The sequence below is a fragment of the Solanum dulcamara genome, chromosome 11, assembly GCF_947179165.1.
Source record: "Solanum dulcamara chromosome 11, daSolDulc1.2, whole genome shotgun sequence".
In the NCBI taxonomy this organism is placed as follows: Eukaryota; Viridiplantae; Streptophyta; class Magnoliopsida; order Solanales; family Solanaceae; genus Solanum; species Solanum dulcamara.
Genome location: NC_077247.1, coordinates 41,453,800 through 41,471,392, shown reverse-complemented (window position 1 = coordinate 41,471,392; position 17,593 = coordinate 41,453,800). Strand labels below are relative to the sequence as shown.

Genomic DNA, 17,593 nt, shown 5'->3' with positions numbered 1-17,593 from the left:
TTTCTAGTTGTATGTTTGGACATTAATCTGTCGACTTACAGAGCTAGGGTCGGTGAGGATGGCCGGTGCTTCATGTAAAATGTTCAGGGATAATAACTTCCATTGATGAATTTTTTCCCCTGTAGCTGAGTATTCTAGTTTTGTTTTTCTCTTCAGTAGGTCTTTTTTTCTTCTTTTTCTCTTTATTAGGTCTCGTTTTTAGCTGATAGATATATGGTTTTCTACTAGACAACATATGAAAAGTTTGTCTGCCCCATTGGCCATTGACAGAGACTTGAAGAAATACTTGTGGAATAATTAGAGTGTTATCGGAGAATTCCTGAGACAATATACTCGATGATCCTTTCTCATCCTTCTCAGGATTGAAGGGTATATTTATCTAGTACTGGATAGTAGTAGGTACTCGTGGAATAGTTGAGGTAGGAATAAGTTGGCTGGTACACTAGTTAATTGGAGTGTAATAGGAAAATCTTCAAGCGTGAGCTAAGGAACAGTTGGAGTGTTACAATTGGAAAGAGATGGACTGCTCATATGTTATCTTAATATTGGGAGGATTCCAATTATCTTGAATGACTTATTTCTGATCCATAGTTTTGCCATATCCTGAAGGTAATGTTGCCGTTGGATAACTTGACTATGCAGGCAAATTCCACCTCATACAAGATCTTTATTATCATTGCCTTTTTTATAATTTTTATTTTTTATTTATGGGAGAAGATTTGTAAATTTTTGTATTCAAGTCTCAGTTGGATCCTTTTCACTTTTGTGGGGTCAAAAGCAGCAACGACACAAATTTTCTCAAAATTTTTAAATCATGAAAATGTTTTGATGATTCTGACTTTAAAAATTCAGATTCAAAACGACCATTATACAAAAAGAAAAGAACAGAATTATGTTTAATGATTAAAATAGAGATGTGAGAAAGATATTGGACCAATGAAAGAAGAGAAGTGTTGAAGAGACAAAGTTGCTTTAAGTTAACTAAATTCCAAACGTTTTAAGTAGGGAAAACATAAAAGGCAAGCAACCAAGGGATTTGGACTTTGGGTTGCCTCGTTTTCTTTTTCTTGTGAGATTTTTTAACTCATAATGATTTTTTAAGGAGGTGTTTTGAGTTTGATCATGAAAATTTCAAACTTTGGAAAATAAGTTTCGTCATGAAATTCTTCAATATTACATTCTTATATTAAATTATCTCGATTTTGTGTGTACAATATGTGAAGAGTTTCACATCAGCAATGATAAGGAAATTTGAACTTTTTACTTGATCAGAAACAATTCTCATCTTTTGAATTAACTTTTTAGATTGAGTTAAATTGAATATACATTTGAGAATTGAGATTGAACTAACTAAAAATTTGCATCATTTTATATAGTTGAAAGAGTGAAGGGAGGGGAGTACAATAAGGGAGTGTCAAAAATACGTCTAAACTATTCCTTTTTTTGAGTTTCATACATAAACTATTAAAAGTGCAAGTTTCATACATAAACTATCACTTATTAGTTTGAGAACACACCTTAATGGTCTGTGTAATACATTCTCTCTATTTTTTAAAAAAATCTTGCCACATGGTATCCCATATGGATAAAATATGCCACCTTGATAAAAATTAAATAAACTATTAATATTAGTTAAAAGTTAAAGACTAAAGTATTTTTATCCTCACAAAAAAGAAATTGTTTTTTTATATAAAAAATTATTTTTTAAAAAATAAAATTTAAAATATCTTGCTCGCGCACTCCACCACCTCCCCCCTCCCGCAATCCCCATCATTTTATTTTTTAATTTTCTTTTATAAAACATTGTTTAAAAAAATTCATACTTCACCCCCTCCCCCACTCCTTCCTAAAAAATATTATTATTTTTATTTTTAAAAAATAAAATTATACCCACCCCATCTTACCCTCCGCACTTAATTTATAAATATATTTTTTAAAAACATTTTTCTCATTTTGTGTTAGACATGTACATATATTTTTAGGGAAATATTTTTTCCTACTTGCGTACCGAATATAACAGAAATAAAAATTTTATTTTAAGAAAAGTCTTGAGGCAAGTAAAAAATACTTTCATAAAATTATATGTATATATCTAACATAAAACGAGGAAAAAATTAAAAGCAGACAGTTAGGTGGGGCGGGGTGGTGTAGAATTCTTTTTTAAAAAATAAAAATATCAAAATTATTATTTGAAGAGGGGGAAGGGGGGATGAAGTAGGAATTTTTTTAAAAAATTTTATAAAAAAAATTTAATAAATAAAAATAAAACTAAAAAATTTGGTTTGGGGTGGGGTGGGGGTGGGGCTATGGTGATAGAAAGTGGTGGAGTGAGGTAAGAAAAATATTTTATATTTTTTGGGGCGGGAGATAGTAGTACTTTAATCTTTAATTTTAACTAATTCTAATAATTTATTTAATTTTTGGTAAGATGAAATATTTTGTCAATGTGGAGTGTGATGTGAGAATTTTGTTTTTAAATGAAAGAGAGAGTATAGTACACACACCATAATGAGAGTGAAATAAAAAAAAGAGGTGTATTTCTCAAACTAATAAGTGATAGTTTAGGTATAAAGCTCACACTCTCAATAGTTTAGGTATGAAACTAAAAAAAATAAAATTCTGTGTGTTTTTTACACTTATCTCTTTATTTTATAAAATAGGAAAAATAAATGATCTCTTATTGATATTGCATTCTTATATTAAATTATCTAGATTTTTTGGGCGGCACGTGTGTGTAAAGAGTTCCTTGCTTCATGCTTACAACCATTCTATAGTTTTGGTCTTTTAAAAATCCATCTTTAACCCTCACATTCTCCAACCTTCTTTAGACTTTGAGGGGTTGTTTGATTTGAATAAGATTAGTTATGATGTGATAAGTTATGCTGAAATTATTTTTTATTGATTATTTGGTTTGCTGTATTTAAAATAATATGCATTGCATAAATTTTAAGAACAAGTTGTTTGTTTACAAAAATACCCTTCACTTTATTTAATTTTTTATAGTTTTTTTGCAAGCTTTTGTTAATCATTCTTAAAAATAATTTTTATTTTATTTAGTTTAAATATTTTTGTGTGTGCATTCTCACGATGGTACCATATGTATTTAAAATAAAACATTCATCTTATTTAGTTTAAAAATAGAACCTTCATCTTAAATTTATTAAAGTAAAATAGGATTTATTATTTATATCATTTTATTTAAGCACATATCACATTTAAATTATAAAATACTAAAGTTTTCATTTTAGTTGATATATAAAATACAAGCTATCAAGTGACTAAAAAATATATAATATAAAATATGTAATTTAGTAGTAAAGAAATCAAAACATAAATAAGCATAAGAATTAGTCAAATAAATTAATAAATAAAAATTATATTAGTATAGTCTAATTTTTTAATAAAACAATATAAAGAATTAGTATCATAAAAATAAGGAGTAGTGAAGATTGTAAATGTTATTATATATGGTATTAAAAATAAGGTGAATATACATGGATGTGAAAAGTGATACATAAAAAAAATATAAAAGGATATTTTTGTCATTTTCTTCATTTTATCACGGGATTACTATACCACCAAGAGGAGGGATAACTTATTTCGATACTAAATATTAATCTCGAGATAAATTATCTCAATCTTACCAACCAAATGACAAATTAAATGACACTATAATTTAATTTCAAAATTATTTGATGTTATTTCTCACGCCATGAAACTGAAAATGGTCAAATAACAACTTGTACTAAACTGGATTATGGAGAATTATTTATTTATTTATTATGGAGAAACTAAGCTGTGGATTTTGAGGTTGAAATATGTGAGGAAGAATGGAATTAAAAAAATAATATGAAATGAGCCAAATAGATAAAAAGGAAAACAAATAGAACTAAAGAAAAAGGAAAGTTGGAGAAAGAGGGAGGAAAAAAATAAATAAAGAAGAGGAAAGTTGAGAGACAAAATGGAAAGAGAAAATGGGGAGAACAATAATTCTTGCTACCCAAACACATCATCATCTGAGGAACAACAACCAGAGCTTGGTTTCATCAAATCCATCATCCCCTTTTCCCGTCTTCCCTTAGTTTTGGGTTGTTTTCAGATTTGAAAATCTCTCACCCAGCTCTCAAAAATTCAATCTTTTTTTCCCACTCTCCAGCTTTATTTTCTTGTCACCTCCATAAACCAACTTAATGTAAGCATTAAAACCACATAATTTCTCCACCAAAATTATTTCTTAATGTTTTTATTTTATTTTTTGGTTTCATCCAGTTTTTTGTGCTAAAGTTCTTTTCTTGGACTCTTACAGGTGATTCTTGGTTAGGAATTTCATCTGGTTTTTTTTTTCTTTCTAAAAATCATGCCCAGATCTCAACATTATTTGATCTTGATGCATCACCATTAGTTGTTTGAACCTCAAATAAATGAAAGAATGAAGGTTGGTGCACATTTCTCCTCTTTTGTTGGTATAAAAGAACATAAAATGGCTCAGAATTGTTATCTTTGATATTTGAATTCTGATGCTTTATCTGTTTATGGGTTATTAATTTGTTGCATCTGGATTTGGGTTCATAAAGAACATATCTTTTTATGTTTTTAATGGTAGTGCCTTGATATTCTGAAGAAAAATAGATGTTTTTTGTTAGAAGAGTTGATAAGTTTATTCCTCAAGAGATGAGAAAGAAATTATGAGCAACTAACTCAGTAGATATTAGGGATTTCTTCATTTTACATCCCTTTATGGTGTAATCTTGTTTTCAATTGACGAGGAGATTCATTTGGCTATACAGGCGTAACCGTGGATTGTATAAAGCTTTTCTGTTGGTTTAAGGTGGTGAAGATAAGAATTTTGTGAGTGCATGATCCCTGTGGGTCACTACAATCGGTTAAGTAATTGGATTTCTGCAGCTTTTAGACCTTTTTGATTGACGATGTGCCTTGAGTTTTGAGTTTTTTGACCAGCAAAGTGTTTAGGTCAACTTGAAGGAAGGTATAGTTTCAAGTGATGATCAAGCAGATACTCAATAGGCTCCCACGGAAGCCGTCCAAGTCGGGAGAAAATCGTGATGGAGGAACCTCTACATTTCAGTCAAATGCTTCAAATAGTTCGAGAGGCAGTGACTTGTCTAATTCTCGACCAGGGAGTTTGAATGCTCCATCGCTTTCAGGCATCACTGGTTCTTCAGCTCCAGGACTGAATCATGGAGATAGACTTCCACAGGCTATAAATGCTAAGGTGAATGGACATGCAGCAGTTTTCTCGTATGAGGCATTGCCTAATTTGAGGGATGTACCAGCTGCTGAGAAGCAAAACTTGTTCATCAAAAAGCTGAACTTGTGTTGTATCTTGTTTGACTTTTCTGACCCAACTAAAAACTTGAAAGAAAAAGAGATCAAGCGTCAGACATTGGTGGAGCTAGTTGATTATGTTACTTCTGCAAATGGGAAATTTACAGAAACAGTCATGCAAGAAGCAATCAAGATGGTATCTGTAAATTTATTCAGACCTCCTACTCCCCAGCCTCGCGAAAACAAAGTTTTGGAAGGTTTTGACTTGGAAGAAGACGAACCATTGATGGACCCTGCATGGCCTCATTTGCAAATTGCGTATGAGTTCCTCCTCAGGTTTGTGGCATCACCAGAGACGGATGCAAAATTGGCTAAGAGATACATTGATCACTCATTTGTCCTAAGGTTATTAGATCTCTTTGATTCAGAAGATCCAAGAGAAAGAGAGTACTTGAAGACTGTACTTCACCGCATATATGGAAAGTTCATGGTGCACCGCCCATTCATTAGGAAATCAATCAACAATATATTTTATCGGTTTATTTTTGAAACTGAGAAACACAATGGAATAGCAGAACTTTTAGAAATTTTGGGCAGTATAATCAATGGATTTGCTCTACCACTAAAGGAAGAACACAAATTGTTCCTTGTTCGAGCTCTTATTCCACTTCATAAACCAAAGTGCGTACAAATGTATCATCAGCAGTTATCTTACTGCATAACACAATTTGTGGAAAAGGACTGCAAGCTTGCTGATACTGTCATAAGAGGTTTGTTGAAATATTGGCCTATCACAAACAGTTCAAAGGAGGTAATGTTCATAGGTGAGCTGGAAGAGGTCTTAGAAGCAACTCAGCCTCCAGAGTTTCAGCGCTGTATGGTTCCCTTGTTTCGTCGGATCAATCGTTGCTTGAGCAGCTCACACTTTCAGGTTGGTTTTTTGGTTGATTTGATGCATTTTTTTTTCTGTTGTTTGTTCGTTCCTAAAAGAATTCATGGGTCACTAGACTCATGCTATGCTTGGTAGATTTAGCTACCTCATACATAGGTTTGTAATAAGCTAAAAGTTTAGCTACCTCATACATAGGTTTGTAATAAGCTAAAAGTTACTGAAATCACCAAACAATTGTGGCTTATGATCATTGAGAACATGTTAGTAAGAATCTTGTGCAGGGGCTGATAGGAATTAAATTAAAAAGCATGGGGGAAAGTTCACTCTGTAGCATCAGAAGTACAGTTTTGCTTGAAAGAGAGTCTGTTTAGTTTGAAATACAAATTTTGTGACCACTAATACTTGACGCGATCACGTGAATATATATGGACAAATTGTATATACTTGGAAAAGAATGTACAAAATGTTCATTTGATCATTATTCAATATAGTACATCGCAAATTCAGACAAGCGAATGCTAAAGAACTTAGAAAAAGGCAGGCTGTTGGATTTTCTTACCCCACAATGACACAAAACTCTGAAGCTTCTAGGAAAACCTTCTAATGGGTTTGGAAAATAAATAGGTGTACTACAATTGAATTGTGATTTATCAACTCACATAATTCGATGAATATGACAATCATTCAAGTTGTAAGCTATGTTTGCGTGAATCCTTCATTTGTCCTGACATACCCGTGCGCTACGAGTGTGATAGTGTGGGGATACTTTGTGCAAATTCTTCAAAATACACTAAATTATCAAAAAAAATCACGTACCCATATCAAATACTTCCGTGCAACTGGACCACATTCGTACTTGCAAATGAGTACAAGCAACAGAGGTTGTAAGAACTGCATGAATTTCCATGTTGCAACAGGATACTAGCATAATATAGGTAGTGAGCAGCATACCCTTATATCTAAGCTTCTGGAAAATCTCATGTTTGCATGTGACTTTTAGGTATCCATGATACTAAATATTTGAATTCTTTGTCATTGAATTAGTCACGACCTCCCCTGTCATTGTTTTAACTATTTCAACCTATTGATATGTTTATTTTCTTTTTCTTACATTAAATTGAACATGTAATAGGTAAACTCTGCAAGTGCAATAATATTAACTGAGAACATCAATTGTAATATTTATCTTCACTTCAAAAAGAATGTATAAAAAATTATTCCCTTCTTTTTCCATACCATTGCATCTATAATATTGTTTTCTGTTTTTAGGCCAGAACATCTGTCTGTATCATCATTAGCTCTTTGTCTTCTTCTTCTTCTTTTTTTTTTTTTTTTTTACTATTCCTGTCTTTAGCTACTCCAGGCATTATAACAGCATCAGTTAATGGATGGTTAACGTGGAAGGGGAACATAAGCATTTGACAATGCTTGTCAATTATAATAAATGAATTTATCATAAGAGCAATACGCTCGTTTGAGCTTTATGTGCGTTACTAGATATGTAGTTATAGATCAAAATTTCAGAAAAATTGGGATATCATCCAAGGGTTGTTGAACTTTGTTAAATGTCTTAATTGATCTTGTCCAAACATGTTGATGCGTCAAGTTAGTGGCTGTCAAGGAAGCTTGTTAGGTTAGGGAATGATGTAAAGAAATTGCCATAATCGTGCATTGGAATTGCTGCTTTGGTTTGAGAAAATTTTCGCCGGAGTTGTTGAAATCCTGTAAGCCCCCCACTTTTTCAGCCTCTTTGATGTACTCTTTATCAGTACTCCAATGGTAGCTCCATCTTTCAAGAATGAATAATATACAACAAGTCAACAACAACATACCAGTGTAATTCCACAAGTGGGGTTTGAGGAGTGTAGAGTGTACGCAAACCTTACCCTTACCTTGGGAGGTAGAGAGGCTATTTTAAAAAATATAAATAAGAGTAAGAAACAATAGGGAAGAATTTCTTCATGGTCTATCAAATTTTAGATATTCTTTGTGTCAAATAACTGTCTACTGGCTGTCCTCTCAAAAACCCAAGTAATAGGGAGTAACTTTTTACATTCTCTTCCAAAATTATGGCCTTATGGATGATACTGCAACCTTTCAAGTATTAAATGTATCCTGTCCCAACATTAATATCTCTGCAGACCAGTAAAGCTTTCCCAAGGATCAAGTTTATCATCTCTCAGAAGAACAGAAATTGTGGAGGTAAATGCATGTATAAGATCACTAAGCATCTGGCACTTTTGAGGAGTTCCACCAGCTGCCTGCACAAGCTAGAAAGCTTATCAATGTTGATGAAGCTCAGATTGCTTTGTTTAGTGTCAGAGTCCATCCATCATTCTTATGCAGCATAGAAAATGAGTCAACGCTAATACTTCTTCATGTTGTTATTAGTCCTATCTGGGCAGCCCTGGAGGGGGGCACAGTATGGAATATTTTAGAAGTAATCTATTTAAAGCATATCTACTGGAGAATATGGAGAAGGCCAAACAAAATGAACGCCAAACTTTAGTCCTTAAATCTCTTAAAAGACATTTATTTTGCTCATTATCAACCTAGCTAGAATTCGTAGAATATTCTTTTGCCTATTTAAGCATCTTACATCCTATTTTCCACACCTCTTGCCACACAGAGAGAGAGAGCAAGAGAGAGAGAGAGAGGGAGGGAGGGAGGGAGGGAGGGAGAGAGAGAGAGAGAGAGGGAGAGAGATTAGAGAGAGAGAGAGAGAGAGGTAGCGTTTATCAATCCTCTGTAGTTTCTATGTGTTATAAACCAGACAGGATTTGGGCATGTCCGACTGGTGTAGTGTTAGAATTATAAGTTCATCTTAATCTAATAGCATTAGCTCAGGCCATATGTATAAGAAAAATTCACCAAAGAAGTGCAAAGAATAGATTCTAAACCCAGTAAACCAAATGGTTTGTGGTAGAATTTCGAACTCGAATCCATACAGTTCAAATCATGAATTCGCCTGTCATGATCAAATCGATTTCGTTTCTCCTAGAGACACTCTAACCTGCTGCTTTTATTTTGGCCAAGACTAGAGATCATATGAACTAAATCTAAGCATCAAACTCAAAACCGTGAGACTATTAATGGAGTGACCCAGGGTATTATATATCCTTTTGAAGATGCTTACACGACCAATAAGGGACAAGTATATGCTCTAACATGTATGATTATAATAAAACCAATGATGAATTGACATATAATGTAGTGTGGTTATTTAGTAGAATGAGATAGGATGGATCCATTTTGATAAGAATCGGGTTACCTGAATAAACATGAAACTAATGCGGAAGCGAAAATAAATAGATTAAAGACAAGAATTGAAAGATATGAGAAATTGGAGAAGAAAATCCCCAAATTCAAAAAGATGTGCTAAGAACCCTAATTGATCTTAGTATTCAAAAATTAGCGAATTAAAGCTAATTTATGATACTAATACAACCAATTAAAGAACTTAGATCAAAAGTGATCTAGACCCTTATTCCGAAGAAACTAGAGACAATAATTAGTATAAGACTAATTACCTTCTTTAATTCACGAATAAGAACCAAAGATATCAAGTTAAAGAATTAATCCTACCTCCTAAGAATTGTTCTTATAAGGTTGTAAGATAAATTCCAAGTAGCCAAACACAAAGGTGTAAAGAAGAGAAACTCTCAATTAATAATAATAATGTGTGCTCAAAATAATAAATCCTACCCCTATATATAGGGGAAAACTATCCCAAAAAGAATGGGAATAGAACCTACTTTTATGGAAATAATAAATAAAACCTAATAGGAAACTTTAAACTAGGAAAACATATAAAAATAATACCAAAAATTCTTCCCTAAGGAAATAAGGAAAAGTTTCCAAGAAGGAAAAGTTTCCTCCTTTTTTTGTGAGGATTTTAAGCTCCTTTTTTTGGCAGAAATTCAGCCCCATGTGGGCCCCAATCTTCTTTGATTTGGGCTTGGACTTGAACCATAGAATATGTGTAGTAGTTAGTCCATTCTTGACCACAGTTCTTGGGCTTTTCGTCCATGATAAGCATCTTCTTGAGTTCTCATTGAAGTCCAACAATCTTAGCTTGCAACTTCTTATCTTGAGACTTTGATGAGTGTCTTCTTAGGACTTCTATAGCATCATCCTTATCCATAGAGCTATCATCCCCCTCTTCTTGAAAAGAATTCGTCCTCGAATTTGACCCTACATCAAACAAGGACAAGTTAGCAACATTGAAAGTAGCACTTACTTGATACTCGCCAGGCAGATCCAACTTGCAAGCATTGTCCCCAATTCGCTCAAGAACTTTAAAGGGTCCGTCGCCTCTAGGATTCAATTTAGACTTCCTTTTGGAAGGAAACCGTTCTTTGCGCATGTGAATCCAAACTAAGTCCCCAGGCTCAAAAATGACTTGTTTTCGCCCTTTGTTTCTTCTCAAGGCCACTTGTTTATTCCGCCTTTCAATGGCCAGTTTAGTCTGCTCATGTATCTTCCTCATCATCTCAGCTTTATTCTTTCCATCAAGACTAGCAACATCATTAGTAGGCAATGGCACTAAGTCAAGGGGAGTAAGGGGGTTAAAACCATAAACAACTTCAAAAGGAGAAGACCCAGTAGAAGAATGAATAGTTCTATTATAAGCAAATTCCACTAAAGACAAGTGATCCTCCCAAGAAGTTAACTTACCTTTCAAAACAGCCCTCAACATGTTACCTAAAGTTCTATTCACCACCTCAGTTTGCCCATCAGTTTGTGGGTGACAAGAAGTAGAAAACAACAATTTTGTCCCTAACCTTCCCCAAAGAACACGCCAAAAATGACTTAAAAACTTAACATCCCTATCACTAACAATAGTTCTAGGTATGCCATGTAATTTCACAACTTCTTTAACAAACAAATCAGCCACATGAGAAGCATCATTAGTTTTCAAGCATGGAATGAAACAAGCCATTTTGGAGAATCTATCCACCACAACAAAGACACTCTCCTTGCCATACTTTGTTGTTGGTAAACCTAAGACAAAATCCATAGAGATATCTATCCAAGGTGAAATTGGAACAGGCAAGGGAGTATACAAGCCATGTGGTAAAACCCTAGATTTAGCATGTTTACATTCAAGACATTGTGCACAAAATTTTTCTACATCCTTGCGCATGCCAGCCCAAAAGAAATTTTCAGCAAGTATATCTAAGGTTTTTGGCACTCCAAAGTGTCCCATAAGGCCCCCACAATGTGCTTCTCTTACAAAAACATCACGCAATGAACATATTGGCACACACAACTTATTTTCCTTGAAAAGGAACCCATCATGCAGAGTGAACTTCTCAAAGGGTCCCTTCAAACATGCAGCATAAGCAACCCCAAAGTCTGAATCATTAGCATACAAAGTTTTAATGTGATCAAATCCCATCAACTTAGAAGTAGGAGTAGAAATAAGAACGTACCTTCGAGACAATGCATCAGTCACCACATTATCCTTAACTTGTTTGTATGAAATCACATAAGGAAATGTCTCAATGAACTCCACCCACTTGGCATGTCGTTTACTTAACTTAGCTGGGCTTTTCAAGTATCTTAATGATTCATGGTCAGTCTTTATCACAAACTCACACGGCCACAAGTAATGTTGCCAAGTAACCAAAGCCCTTACCAAGGCGTACAATTCACGATCATAAGTAGAATAATTCAATGTAGCACCACCCAATTTCTCACTAAAATATGCAATAGGCTTAGAATTTTGCATTAAAACAGCCCCTATACCTTTTCCACTAGCATCACATTCAACTTCAAAAGATTTGGAAAAATCAAGTAATTGTAACAAAGGAGCAGAACACAACTTATCTTTCAAGACATTAAATGCATGCTCTTGTTCTTTTCCCCCATTAAACACCTTATCCTTTTTAATGATCTGTTAATGGTGCAACAATTGTACTAAAATCCCTCACAAATCTTCTATAAAAGCTAGCAAGTCCATGAAAACTCCTAACTTCAGTCACACTCTTAGGGATAGGCCATTCTTTTATTGCTTTAATTTTATCTTCATCAACTTCAACACCATTCGAGCTAACAACAGAACCAAGAAAGATGACTTTATCAACACAAACCATGCACTTTGATAGATTAGCATACAATTGATGCTTCCTAAGCACATCAAAAACTAACCTCAAGTGTTCCACATGTTCTTCAAGAGATGTAGAAAATATCAGAATATCATCAAAATACACCACAACAAATTTGCCATGAAAATCTTTAAAGATATGGCTCATTAGTCTCATGAAAGTACTAGGTGCATTAGTTAAGCCAGATGGCATCACTAACCACTCATACAATCCATACTTAGTTTTGAAAGCAGTTTTCCACTCATCTCCAAGATTCATTCGAATTTGGTGGTATCCACTTTTTAGATCAATTTTAGAAAATATTTTAGAGCCATGCAATTCTTCAAGCATATCATCTAGGCGGGGAATAGGATGTCAATACTTTAATGTTACTTTGTTGATGGCAAGACAATCCACACACATCCTCCAAGTTCCATCTTTTTTTGGTACCAAGAGCACGGGAACAGGACATGGACTCATACTTTCTCTCACAAAGCCCTTTTCAAGTATTCCTCTACTTGCCTTTGTAGTTCTCTTGTTTCGTCGGGATTGCTTCTATAAGCGGGCCTATTCGGAAGTTGAGATCCAGGAACAAAGTCAATTTGATGTTCTATTCCTCTCAAAGGAGGTAATCCCTTAGGGATATCGGGAGGAAATACATCTCCAAAATCCTGCAAAAGTTTTGAAACAACACAAGGCAAAGGAGGAGTTAAATTGTTAGTGTTAATCATAACTTCCCTATAAGTGAGAAGGACAATGGGCAACCCCTCTTTTTGGCAAGTAAACACTCTTTTGGCTTTTGCAATACTCACTATTTTTCCACTCTCAGCCTCTTTCCTCTCACCTATTCTTTCTTTTTTATCAATCTTTTCCCCCTTTTCTTTTCTCTCCTTGCTGCCCTCTCTCCTCACTCCTCACTTGATTTTTTTCCTCTCTTATTTTTTTCACTCTCTTTTTTGATCCCTCCCCATGTTTCCCCATTGTTTCTTTTAGTCATTGTTGGTCTTTATACACTTGAGAAGGGGTTAAGGGTGCAAGAATATACTTTTTCCCCTTATGTTCAAGAGAGTACTTATTCTCCTCCCATCATGAAAGGCATATCTATCATATTGCCAGGGTCGGCCCAACAAAATATAACAAACTTGCATTGGTACAACATCACAAAGAACTTCATCAGAATACTCCCCAATAGAAAAGGAAATCATGCATTGTTTACTCACCTTGGCCTTACGTTTCGTGCATGGAATCCCTAGTTTCTCCACAGCGTATGAGCTCACCACATTAGCACAACTACCATTATCAATAATCATAGAGCAAATTCTACCCTTTATCCCACATCGTGTGTGAAAAATATTCTCTTTGTGCCTCATCAAGCTCTCCCATATTAATGTTCATAAGACGCCTAACTACCCCCAAAAATTGTCCCTCATTATGAGGAGTCACGTCTCTCTCTTCCTCACTCTCAACACCCCCTTCTTCTTCTTCTCCCTCACTTTTTTCACTCTCATATTCCCCATTATCTTTAATTAAGACAACCCTTCTATTTGGACATTCGAACGCCTAATGTCCCCTCCCTTGACACTTATGACATTGTATAGAACTAGAAGGTGTAGGAGTAGAAGTTTTTGTGTTAAAAGTTTTACCTCCATCTTTGGACTCCCATTTACCTTTGCCCTTATCATCTTCTGATTTAGGCATAGATTTCTCCTCATGTGTTGGCCATGGCTTCCTTGGAGATGTAGTAGATCGATTCTTCCTTGAGCTGGCTTGTTGCTTTCTTTTATTTTGTTTTTCTACTCTTACAACCAACTTTACTAATTCATCTAAATTCACATATTGTTGCAATTCTATTACATCAGATATTTCTCTATTCAAACCATTAAGAAATCTTGCCATAGTGGCTTCCTCGTCCTCATTGCAATTTACTTGGATCATAGCCATATCCATAGCCTTAAAAAAATCATCCATAGACATTGAACCTTGCTTCAGAGTTTGAAGGTGGTTTTGCAGATCTCTTTGGAAGTGTGATGGAGCAAAATGCTTTCTCATAACCCCTTCATCTCGTCGCATGTCGCAATGGGCGGTTCTCCATTGTCAATTCTGTCTCTGCAAAATTTCTTCCACCAACTAGCAGCATAGTCAGAAAAGTCAACCACAACAAGTTTAACCTTCTTACCTTCAGAGTAGTTATGACAGTCAAAGATGGCATCCACTTTTCTCTCCCAATCAAGGTACAAGTCTGGATCTCGTGTCCCTTTGAAATTAGGAATCTTCATCTTAATGGTACTAAGATTGTCATCCTCAGCCCTAACTCGCGGTGCTCTCCTTTCATTTCTCCTTTGGTAAGCTTCCTCAAATTTGTCCTCATAGTCGCGAAATTGATCCTCAGTTTGATGGACTTGAGGAGCTCGAACAACTAGTCTCCTAACTTGAGGCATCGAATTTTGATGGATTCTCCGCACATCAGCCATGTTCACTGGATTAGGTGGGTTTTGGGTAGTCTCTAACGCATCAAGTCGAGTCATAATCATTCGGAGCATTTCAGTTAAGCCGTTGTTTTGAGTCCCAGCGTCATCATCCTTTCTTGTTAACGACATCTCAAAAAAAAATAATCAAAGAAACAAATATCTCTCGATTTGGCTTTTATTTCTCTCTCTCTGTTGATCTCACCCTCTCGTCTTTTTCCACTCAAATTACAACCTTTGGTTAGTTTCTTTAGGATTTATATATAAACCCTACTAGTAACAACCCTTTAGAGGTAAGATGTAGAATTTTTTTTTACCAAGTCCCAGACAGATTGGGTTTGGTGGGACAAGAAAAAAAATTAATTTGTAAAAAATAAAAATAAAAATTCTAAAGTTCCCCTCTTCTTGTTTTTCCTTTTTTTGATGTTGGGAAAACAAGGAAAGCAATACTTTTTGAGTTTCTTAATCTACCAATTTTTTTTTGGCTGTTACGTAGCTTTAACTTTAGCTACAAAATGAAAAGAAGTAGTAGTTTTTTTTTGCTATGAAACTCCCAAGATTATCAAGAACGGAACCTTGATAGAACCGCTCTGATACCTCTTTATAAGAATCGGGTTACCTGAATAACACATGAAACTAATGCGGAAGCGACAATAAATAGATTAAAGACAAGAATTGAAAGCTATGCGAAATTGAAGAAGAAAATTCCCAAATTCAAAAAGATGTGTTAAGAACCCTAATTGATCTTAGTATTTAAAAATTAGCGAATTAAAGCTGATTTATGATACTAATAGAACCAATTAAAGAATTTAGATAAAAAATGATCTAGACCCCTATTCCGAAGAAACTAGAGACAATAATTAGTATAAGACTAATTACTTTGAGTTTGCTGACTTGCTCTCTATTCTTGAAGGCAAAATATATAATTATAGAAAAGTAAATAAGTTTTCCTGGCTTTACGGCTTTAGCCTAATAGAACCAATTCAAGAATTTAGATCAAAAGTGATCTAGACCCCTATTCCGAAGAAACTAGAGACAATAATTAGTATAAGACTAATTACTTTCTTTAATTCACGAATAAGAACCAAAGATATCAAGTTAAAAAATTAATCCTACCTTCTAAGAATTGTTTTTATAAGGTTGTAAGATAAATTCCAAGTAGCCAAACACAAAGGTGTAAAGAAGAGAAACTCTCAATTAATAATAATAATGTGTGCTCAAAATAATAAATCCTATCCCTATATATAGGGGAAAACTATCCCAAATCGAATGAGAATAAAACCTACTTTTATGGAAATAATAAATAAAACCTAATAGGAAACTTTAAACTAAGAAAACATATAAAAATAATACCAAAAATTCTTCCTTGAGGAAATAAGAAAAAAATTCCAATAAGGAAAAGTTTCCTCCTTTTTGGGTGAGGATTTTAAGCTCTTTTTTTGGCAGAAATTCAGCCCCATGTGGGCCCCAATCTTCTTCCATTTGGGCTTGGACTTAAACCATAAAATATGTGTAGTACTTAGTCCATTCTTGACCACAATTCTTGGGCTTTTCGTCCATGATAAGCGTCTTCTTGAGTTCCCATTGAAACCCAACAATCTTGGTTTGTAACTCCTTATCTTGAGACTTTGATGAGTGTCTTCTTAGGGCTTTTATAGCATCATCCTTATCCATGGAGCTATCTCATTTGGTGATACATCTGTGGCTTCCTTTTTCTTTCCCCCTCCCCCATGTCCCAATTTTTTTTTTCATTTTCACTCTGTTGAAGTCTTGCATTGACAGGTGGCTGAGAGGGCTTTGTTCCTTTGGAACAATGATCATGTTGAGAACCTAATCAAACAAAATCGTAAAGTTGTATTACCAATAATCTTTCCTGCCTTGGAAAAGAATGCGAGAGGCCACTGGAATCAGGCAGTACAAAGTTTGACATTGAATGTCCGCAAAATCTTCTCTGATGTTGATCCTGAACTCTTTGAAGAATGTTTGCGCAAATTTGAAGAAGATCAGGCTCATGAAGAAGAGAACAAGACAAAACGTGAAATGACTTGGAAACGGTTAGAGGAGATTGCAGCAATGAAAGCTGCTAGCAATGAGCCAGTGCTAGTTTCTCATAGGATAACTCCTCATTCATCCACAGGCTAGAGACTGGTATATGTGTGTCACTGTTACTTCAACCTTGATGGGCTGACCTCTATGTTAATCGAGGATGGGAATTGTCTCAAAGGAGGTGGATGAGTCACGTCTCCTTGTTTGTTCATACTGTGATATTTCCCCTTAAAAGTTGCTCTCCCAGGTCTCTCAGTGAACAGATGGATACCGGATCTATTTGGATTTGGATGCAACGACTGTACATATGGAATTGCGTGACAGTGCTTCAAGGTTTTATATTCTGCAAGTGCAGATGTAGCTGGAGTTAATTTGGTATTCTTTTTGTTGGATTTACAAGTGATGAGATTGAAAGAACATCATTCTTCAGGTAGCTTTAAGATTTTATTTTTTTTGCATCTAGTTTTCCTTCTAGTCTGTATTATCACATGTATGTTTGGCATGGAATGTTTCTGTAGATAATCTTCAGGATAAAAGCACACAATGTCGAATGATCTTACTCTTTGAATTTACCATTGAGCTTCTCAGAGAAAACATATCTGCTGGTGAATGGCAGCTAGCTGTTGTGCTAAACAAAATTGGCAGTTGAATTATCATTTCGGCTAATAGGCAAACCTTCTAGCTTTGATTATATTTCTTTTGAGTTGAGGGTCTATCGAAAATAACTTCTCTACCCAACAAAGGTCTGTGTACATCATATTCTCTCCAGACTCCACTTGTGAGATTACAATGGGTATGTTGTTATTTGTTTGTAA

At 34.6% G+C, this 17,593-nt stretch overlaps 1 protein-coding gene across 1 annotated transcript; it reads left to right on the top strand.

Annotated features, from left to right (window-relative positions):
- The first annotated feature begins 3,881 nt into the window (after positions 1-3,881).
- On the top strand, positions 3,882-17,350 carry LOC129874532 (serine/threonine protein phosphatase 2A 57 kDa regulatory subunit B' theta isoform-like). The gene is made up of 4 exons (XM_055949827.1): positions 3,882-4,192; positions 4,307-4,435; positions 4,788-6,217; positions 16,515-17,350. The coding sequence occupies exons 3-4, from the start codon at positions 5,003-5,005 to the stop codon at positions 16,872-16,874; spliced, it is 1,575 nt and encodes a 524-aa protein (XP_055805802.1). The 5' UTR covers positions 3,882-4,192; positions 4,307-4,435; positions 4,788-5,002; the 3' UTR covers positions 16,875-17,350.
- The last annotated feature ends 243 nt before the right edge of the window (positions 17,351-17,593 follow it).